General features: G+C 36.3%; 1 protein-coding gene and 1 pseudogene across 2 annotated transcripts; both read left to right on the top strand.

The window, feature by feature from the left end:
• Positions 1-970: 970 nt before the first annotated feature.
• Positions 971-4,489, top strand: LOC147500819 (E3 ubiquitin-protein ligase PRT1-like). The gene is made up of 8 exons (XM_086563686.1): positions 971-1,116; positions 1,211-1,239; positions 1,313-1,492; positions 1,870-2,271; positions 2,374-2,577; positions 2,672-2,838; positions 3,259-3,589; positions 4,248-4,489. Coding segments are annotated over exons 1-8 (1,398 nt in total). The 5' UTR covers positions 971-1,033; the 3' UTR covers positions 4,250-4,489.
• An 859-nt stretch (positions 4,490-5,348) lies between these two features.
• On the top strand, positions 5,349-9,087 carry LOC147500818 (vicilin-like seed storage protein At2g28490 pseudogene; annotated as a pseudogene). Its single transcript, XR_015197087.1, has 3 exons — positions 5,349-5,537; positions 8,250-8,431; positions 8,659-9,087. The product of XR_015197087.1 is annotated as a vicilin-like seed storage protein At2g28490 pseudogene (transcript).
• Positions 9,088-9,443: the final 356 nt, after the last annotated feature.

The following is a 9,443-nucleotide window of genomic DNA, read 5'->3' as shown; positions in this document are numbered from 1 at the left end:
ATTTTAACTAGTTCGGAGTTGGCATTTAAAAGAAGAGTCCGGCTACACAGTAACCGGTTACTGGGATCAAATCCCAGCAACCATTACAAGTTGTTGTTGGATTGTCTCGGTTACGCGGATCTCGATACACACACAGATCTCGGCACACACACACGGATCTCGAATCTAAATCAACGGTGACGTGTAACGGTTGCTGGGATTTGATCCCAGTAACCGGTTACTGGAAAGCCGAACTCTTAAAAGAATGAAGAGTCATGATATTTTACTTCTTTAAAGAAAACTTCTAGCTCTACTGTAAATTTTCATCACGTCATTAATTTTCTTTTTCTTTTTTGTCCTTATTTTATTGTTGTAATTACATGTTTTGTTCTCCATATATATACTTTTTTAAAGAAAACGATGGCTTCAATAGTAAATTCATCAATTTTTGTTTTCATTTTTTGCCCTCACTTGATGGCTGGAATTACGTTTTTGTCCCCAGTGGAGAAACAAAGTCAAATAAGTGGAACCCAATCCATTAATGTTTTGAACGGTTATGTACCATTTATCAATGCGTTAATTGAAGTATTGAACGCTCATTACAGAAAAGCTAGTAATAGTAAAATTAAAGCTTCATAGACTAAAAATTAAAATTTAATAATGTACACATTTATATAACATACAATAATCCTTCAATGAAATGAACTCTTGGCCTGTCAAATAATACATTTAGATTCTGTCAATTATAGTGTAGTTACTATTTAGATTCACAGTATTACTAGTACTGATAATGCCGACATTCCGATGTATCGTGGAATGCCGTAAATTCTCAGGACAAACGTAGGAAAAAAAAAACAACCGTTGTTTTATAACTTTATATATAAAAAAAAAAACAACCGTTGTTTTATAACTTTATATATATTATCTGTCGACTACCGCACCGAAAGAAGAAATAAAAAGGACGCTCCTCGTTTCTTCTTTCTCAAACAAACAATAAAATCTCTGTTTAATTCACAGCCTTTTTTTTTTTTTTTTTTTGTACAAATTAATAGTAATGGAAAAGAAGAATTTGAGAACTGATAACTTAATTGATGACGTTGAGGATGTCGAGGAAGCTTTTATTTGCTGCGTTTGCTTGTAAGTTGTCAATATTAAATTACCAATCAATACAAAAAATGGTTCACTCTTATGATAATAAATTTACAAGAGCTAATCTGTGTTTGATTTACAGGGATCTTCTTTACAAGCCAATTGTACTTGGTGAGTAAATATGAGTACAAGTTGTGAGGATTTTAAAGTTTAAAGTGATTAACTTTCTTCTTTTTCATTGCAGCTTGTGGGCATATATCTTGTTTTTGGTGTGTCCACTGGGCAATGAGTGGAATGGGAGAGTCTCATTGTCCTATATGTAGGTGTCCATATAGTCACTTCCCTAGTATCTGTCAATTGCTTCATTTTTTGCTCTTGAAAATGTACCCTGTGGCCTACAAGAGAAGGGAAAAACAAATGTTAGGTAATTTTTAACATATAAGCTATTCATGTTTTCTATTTTTCATCTGTATGCTTTTTAGTACCTGTAGTAACATATAAGCAAAGAGCCACAATAATATTCATCCATTGCTTTTCTGTTTGTCTGCGATTGCCGGTTGCCTTTGATAATTGCTAAAATTGTGTGAAATCAACATAAGTTGGATCATATTGGTATTTTTATTATTATTGTTGTTGTTTTGTAGAGCTGTTCTAGAACCTCTTGTGAACAATACACAGTATTACACCAATGATTATATAGTTATATCATTATCCTAGGTTAGCTGAAGCTTTTCTAGTTTTATTTGATCTGAGTAATTCTATTACTAAGATTTATTTGTCCTGATGTCTTTCCTTCTACAGAAGAAGAAAAGAGGCGAGGCTTCTTCTCACCTCAGCTTGGTGACAATGTGTTGAGGGCACATAGTTGTGAGGAATCAAATTGTCTGGACTCCCCTGAAACATTCTCCAGCATGTGTTTCCAAGCTGCCCCATATGGTAGCACTTGTTCCAATGGGAAAATAAATACCTCTAGTACTGTGGAGAAGCAAACTCCTGACATGTTGGCTCATGCAAATGCTTCATTACTTTCTGCGGAAGCTCATTCTGGTTCGGAAGTGACAAATACTTTAGCCGTTGAAGAAAGTAGTATCTTAGAAAATGATCTGAAGGATGGAATATGCAAGCTTTTTTCAAGCAGTGATGTACTTTGTGTTGCATGCAAACAACTGCTATTCCGACCTGCAGTTCTTAATTGTGGGCATGGTAGGAACTTAGTTATGTAAAGAATCGTTATATATACCAGTGTACTACAATGACATGTATCATGTTGAAAGTCAAATCATCCTAATTTATCTCTTTTTGCAGTCTATTGTCAATCTTGTATAGTTATACCAGTAAATGAAGCTCTTAGATGTCAACTTTGCCAAAGTTCACATCCTAAAGGAATACCGAAGGTCTGTCTAGAGCTTGATCATCTATTGGAGAAAAGATTCCCCAAAGAATATGCATTGCGAAGAGAGGCTGTTCAGCTTCAACCAATTCATGGACAACAGGGTAATTCATTAGCTGGTGTGTATCAACTGTATTATATGCCCCTTTCAAGTGATATATATTGCATGTTTCGTATTACATCCATGTGTCTGTGCACATCTTTATCGTCTAGCACAACTTGTTTCTATATTTACTAAGACAAAGTTATGTTCTCAGGCCCCGAACTTGATGGACAGAAGTGTCCCCATTCATCGCCTCCCTTACTTGGAGTTGCTTGTCTTGGTTAGGCTTAACCGTGGTTTAAATGTCCATCTTGGAGTTGGTTGTGATTATTGTGGGGTAATGTCTTTCTCGTAATTTCTTGTTATTTGAAAGATATTATATTTTTTCTGGCATGCGGAGCCAATTAGAGTAAAGTCCTAGTATTCTTATTCAGTTATTTGTACCATGTCATTACAGAAAGAGTGTCACACACTTTCAGATAATTGTCAACATGCAAGTATTGTATGATGATATTTGGATTAGAGACTGAAATACCTAATCTGGGTGGTCGGGCATCTATTTTTTTCAGATTTGAAAGTCATTTCAGATAGATTAATGCATACAAAAATTTTGAATTTTGGCTGCCATATATCCATGTTTGAAGCATATTGGCCATACGGATTTATGGTAACATCTTCAATAGGATGATATCCAATAATTTCCTAGTAATACCTTTTTTCTTCACTCGTTCTCTTACCTCTTGATTGCTGTCTTCAGATGTATCCTATAGTTGGTGAGAGATATAAATGCAAAGACTGTGAGGAGGCAATTGGTTTTGATTTGTGTGGAGAGTGTTATAATACTTCCTCCAAGCTTCCAGGTCGATTTAATCAGCAGCATACACCAGAGCATAAGTTTGAGCCTGTTAAATCTGACTTGATACGCAATATAATGAGGAGGTTGGTATCTGAACACTCTGAAGACAGTTCTGCTCTTGTTCTCTCTGATGATGCTTCAGAAGATTTAGAAGATGGTTTTCCTTCTCATGCACCCTCTGATGATACTCCAGAGGATCAAGAAGGAGATTCTCATTCCACCGTACCAAGTTGTAAGTTCAATCTGAATACTTTATATTTCATTATGAATTATTAGAGAATTTGAACTTCTGGGTATTAAGGGATTCAATATATCTGGTATACTGATAGAGAAACGAAAAAATATGGAGACAAAAGTTTAGTTGTCATTACGATCCAGTCAGTCAGTGGGACTGGACCCAAATGGCTGCAGTTCGAGTCTTAGTGAGTACTTTGTACCCACTTTTTATATCCTCAGTGTGTTTATATGCTAATACAACATCTCTGTTCTGAAAGCCGTTGAATAAAAATACAATCCAAAAGAGGAGAGAACAGAGAAAGTGCGTTTTGGCGGAGAGATTGTGCAACAGAGAAATCAATGTTACCATTCCCCTTCTGCTTGCCTCTTTTCTTTCGTAACTTCCAAATAATATAACTCTTGATTCACGAGTTAGTTTTTGATACCTGGTGTTTGTAGATTTCATTTTATTATTATTATTGGCAAGCCATTCTCTACACCCGGCTTATATTAAAGGGTGCAAAATGCAAGTGGGTCTATGCAAAATGCCAATTCTCTACTTTGTTTTTGTACCATTGATGATGTGTTTTTCTTTTTTTGAGTGTGTATTCTCAATTATAATTGCCTGGAGTGCAACTGAAAACAATATTTTGACATTGGGTTGTTCGTTACAGAATGACTTGAGCAAAAAAGAAGAAGATTGCAATCCTTTGGCGGGAGAGAGAATTAAGCGACATTTTTAGGAGAGGACACTACTGGAGAGCAGACACTGTTTAAAATTATTACTACTGTAAATGAGTCAGTATTGTATCTTCTTCGGCAAGGAAAATAAGAAAGTGTAATACATATGACATCTTGTAATTATAGGTCTTTGCCATGTTGGCCAATGAATGAAAGAAAGGGATGTATTTGGGTATCAGCGTATGTATATCAACAGGTAATGTCTATCTTGGATTTTTTTTATAGAATGTATTGTTACAGACTACTATTAGGAAACCCCCCAATAATTTTTCATCATCTCTTGGAAATACACGGAGAAATAACTATTCACATATTTGTATATACTGTGACTGAGTGTTACAGAAAGTAAACTTGCAATGGTGAGTTTGTTTTCTGACTAAATCATCATGTTGTTTAAACGTACTCTGCCATGGGATGGCAAAACCAAAGTGAGGAAACATCATACTTAGGGTCAGATCAAATGGTACCAACCATATTTTGGTAGGCCTCGTCAAATGGTTTTTCTTAGGGTCTCCAATGGTTCATGATGCACAAGCGTAGGACTCAACCATGTGACTCACAAGGTAAGGATGCACTCATGCACTTCTAAGGCCAAGACGTCGTGCATTAGAAGGGTTCAAGATTTTGATCATGGTTCGGGTTTGCCGCTATCTTAAAAAAAGGAAAGATACATCTGTCCGTTTGATTTTTCTCACATCTGCATGCGTTGCCTATAGCAAAACCAGCCAGCAAGTAACAAAAATATTTGCGTAACTTTCTTCTCGTCAGTCTTCATAAACTCGCACACATTGCTCTCTCTATCCACACAGACTACTTACATTCACAACACCACTCATCAGTTCTAGAGTTATAGTAGTTGAAGCCTTGAAAAGTAGATTCAGAAAGAAAAGAGCCAAAGAGAGACCCATAAGCTGATTAAACAAGATGATTGCATCAAGGTCGTCAAAGCTGTTGGTGTTCCTGTTGCAGTTTTTCTTCTCAGCTACCTTGGCATTTGGGTACAGTGAAGGAAGAAGAGGCTATGAAGAAAAATAGGAAGGTAGATATGGAGGATAAGAAGAGCAGGTGTTTTTGTTGCCAAAATCAAGGCAAGTAATGAGGAGTGAAGCAGGGGAAATGTGGGGAAGAAGAGAACTGGTATTGATAGCCAACCCCAATGCACATTGGGTTTATCAACATGGAACCTAAGTCTCTTTTCGTTCCTCAGTACCTTGATCATCTTTGTCCGATTAATAGTGCAATTTCATTTTAAAACGCGAAAGCGCCGGGGCAAGGAGTTTGACCAGCTCATGACTCGACGGCATAAGCCTCAAAGGCGCAAGGTGTAAGCCTCAACTCCTCAAGCGTATGGCATTTTCTTAATTCTAAAAATTTCCTATTATGTAAGTATAAAGTTCTAAGTAGTACAAATCAAGATTGAACAAACAAAAATCAATAAAGTGAAGTAAACTCTGTGGTACATCATTATATACAACAATTTATTCATAAACTTGAGATTTATTTAGAGTTTCATATCATTAGGAGTTAACAATTATACTAGCTCCATTTTGCAAGACAAGAGAGAGTGCATAGATTGATTAAAGAAAATTTACAATCTATGTATTCCCTCCATTAAAGAAATAAAAAAGATATATAGTGCTAGTCTGCTAGACTTGGGTAGGTTGGTCTGATCGATGTTCTTATGCCTTCAGTTTATATTCTTGATGACTTTCTAAAGCAAGTGCATAATTTTATGGGCTAAGATGTTCAGATGACATAACGTTTTGTCTTTGAGTACTAAGATAAGATTATAGGTTTCGAATTTCAAAGTCAATGCACGTAACCTAGTAGCTGTGGTGCCAGCATAAGTCAATTTTAAAGCATTCTACATTTCCTTGGCGGTTTTGTACCCCTCGAACTCGCCAATCAGGTCGTTGTGCATGCTGCTTAACATAGTAAAGCGCGCACAACGATCCTGTTTTTGCCAGTTCTGGTACACCTCCAAGCTACGACGGTGTTGAGCAGTAGTGCCTTCCTCAGGCAGCTCCATATTATTAGTCAGAGTTTCGAGGACATTTTGCTCCTCTAGGAGATACTGGATCTTACGGTGCCAAATATCATAATTTAGACCATCCAGTTTTTCTCCTTTGTTCAGGTCAGCAACAATACTCTTAGATGCCATGTTACACTACATGCATAGACAATAATTAAAATAATTAATGGTTTGCCGTAAAAAGGTATTACTCTATGTCACACACGTATAATTGCCCCTTTCTTAAAAATTTCATCGTTAACAATATTGCCATTGGCACTCAATCGAAAACTAAGTAAACATAGCAATCATCTCAAGTGCCTTTTGGTTTTGCTGTCACAATAAATTATTTAAAAAAAAATGCAAAAACTTAATGAGGAGTTAAAACAGTAACTACCACTCATTGAAACAGATTATTAGTATTTGAATTTAATATCACAGATTTAAAATATACATACTCAACAGTATATAGTGGTACTGGATATGAAAAAAAAAATAATAATAATAATACACCGGGTTCTTTCAGCAGATATTTGCGTCAGTGCAAGTATTTGAAATATGCATAGTCTCTGAACTAACACAGCAGCATGGTGATCGGCATGTTATAACAGTACATATGCATGCAATCAAATTAATTTATGAAATAAAAAAGATCAAATAACTGACTCGCAGTCGCGATACGTTTTTAGCATCAAACCAATTACCCATCTCTACTCAAGTGCCATAACGCCATAAGCCCATAACCAGTACCTATCTATGGTACTTTTATCTATCTTTTGTAAAGCTAAAGCTTTTATAACATTGGTTTAACAGTGTTACTTTAAACAAAAAAATAAAACGCATGGATGACATGATAACATGTTAAGTAATGAGCAACCCAACTATTAAAAAAAAAATAGAGGTACTGATATGTTCCACAGCTCTTTGAACTATCATAGTCTCAAGGATTGTCTATATAACTTGGAACGTGACTCTAACCAACAGTTCATAAACTTGATGAAAGCTCTCTTTTTGTTTCACACCGAACCAAAACAGAAAAACATTAATCGAAACAAAGCTATTGGTTTAAACATGCTGTATACATGCATCTTATTACTGAAAAGAGAATACAATTCACTCTTCACAACTTTATGATTACGCACAGATCACCAAACATGCAATCAACTGAAAAACATATATCTTTCGATATTCATGCTTAAACAACCAAGATACGATCTTTAATCTTGTTTGCTCCGATACCAATGAAGACAAATAGTGTACATACCTTTTGTCCAAATAGAGCAGCGAGATCAAAAGCGGAAGCGGAATCGTCGATGATCAAAGATACGTCTCTTGGTGTCGTCGCCACAATTACTAGAATAGTGGCTTTGTTTTCACACTGTAAATCCCTATTTAGTTGGCCAATGATTAATGGAGAGAAGAGAGAGTGAGAATCTAATTCTTGGAGTAATTCTACGTTGGTTTACTCTTCCCTTCTTATAGGGAGAAAGTGATACATACGTATCCTAAGTGATACTTATCTCAATCTCAACAAGTAGAGTTTTGCCTTACTTGGAGACTTGAGTCTTTATCCAACTTGGACGTACGCACATAGCCCATGTCTTACAATATCATTAGGAGTTAACAATTATACTAGCTCCATTTTGCAAGACAAGAGAGAGTGCATAGATTGATTAAAGAAAATTTACAATCTATGTATTCCCTCCATTAAAGAAATAAAAAAGATATATAGTGCTAGTCTGCTAGACTTGGGTAGGTTGGTCTGATCGATGTTCTTATGCCTTCAGTTTATATTCTTGATGACTTTCTAAAGCAAGTGCATAATTTTATGGGCTAAGATGTTCAGATGACATAACGTTTTGTCTTTGAGTACTAACATAAGATTATGTTAATTATATGCTTTCTTAATTTTGGTATGAGGCAGGGAAAGCTAAGATTGGATGGATATACAAAGATGGCTTGGTGGAGAAAAAATTGAAGATTGGAGATGTTTACAGAATTCCAGCAGGTTCAGTTCTATATTTTGTTAATACAGGTGAAGGACAAATTCTTCAAATGATTTGCAGTATCGATACTTCGGAGAGCTTGGGAATGGGTGCTTTCCAAGTAATTATTCATAAACCTCTTTGCTACCTTTCAAATAAAACACTGGTTGTGGTTGAGCACCTTAGGATTTAGACATTGGACTTTGAACAAAATAAATCATAACCAACACATGAACCAACTAATTGATAGATTGGGATTTCTGTGAAATTTTTTAGTTGCACTTTTATGGATGATGGTACAATGTGAGTTATAACTTATTATAACAAATGCTATGTGATCCATTACAGGGAGCGATGATGGCATCCCATGTGAACCCAAGAGCTACAGAATATGGCATTCTATTAAGAGGATCAGCAATGAACGCCGTGCTGAAGGAAGGTGACGTTTTCTGGGTGCTGCCAATTTGCCAAATTGCGTCTCCACAGGGGCCATTTGAATTCTTTGGATTCACCACATCCGCTGGCAATAACCACCCCAGTTTCTCATTGGGGCTAGCTCAATTCTCCGAACAACGAATGGACATGAACTTGCTACAGCATTTGGTGTAAGTTGGGACAGGTTCACTAAGTTGATCAACGCCCAGAACTAGTCTGCTATTCTACCATCTGCACCTGCAGCAGCACCACGGCAAGGACGTAGGCACAAGTTTGAACAAGAGCACGAGCATTAGAAGCAAACTGATCTAGAGATTCAACACTTTCCATATCAAAAGTCTAGGGCCTAGTTTTAGGAACCGAGCGTGAGTTCATTCATTCACTAGATCATCAGTTTATGGACACAACCGTATTAGCCTTTTTGTAATGTTAGATCGGGTTAAACTCAAAAGTCCAAGCCCAGGTCCAGCTAGCCCTTATCCAAATCATGTATGGAGCTTCAAAGTGGGCTTTGGGCCATCAGATAAACTTAAAAGACAGCACCGGTTTCTGATAGAGCCCTACACCACCAGTTTCTGATAGAGTTATAGCTACTTCTATTCAGTATTCACTACCTAGAATCCTAGACCGAGTTAATTTGTATTTTGAAATACAAATCGACATTGGTCAGGTTGTAGGTAAGAATAGAATTATTGTTA

The sequence above is a fragment of the Coptis chinensis genome, chromosome 5, assembly GCF_015680905.1.
Source record: "Coptis chinensis isolate HL-2020 chromosome 5, ASM1568090v1, whole genome shotgun sequence".
NCBI lineage: Eukaryota > Viridiplantae > Streptophyta > Magnoliopsida > Ranunculales > Ranunculaceae > Coptis > Coptis chinensis.
Note: the sequence above shows the minus strand (reverse complement) of the source record. Positions and strands in the feature narration are given on the sequence as shown.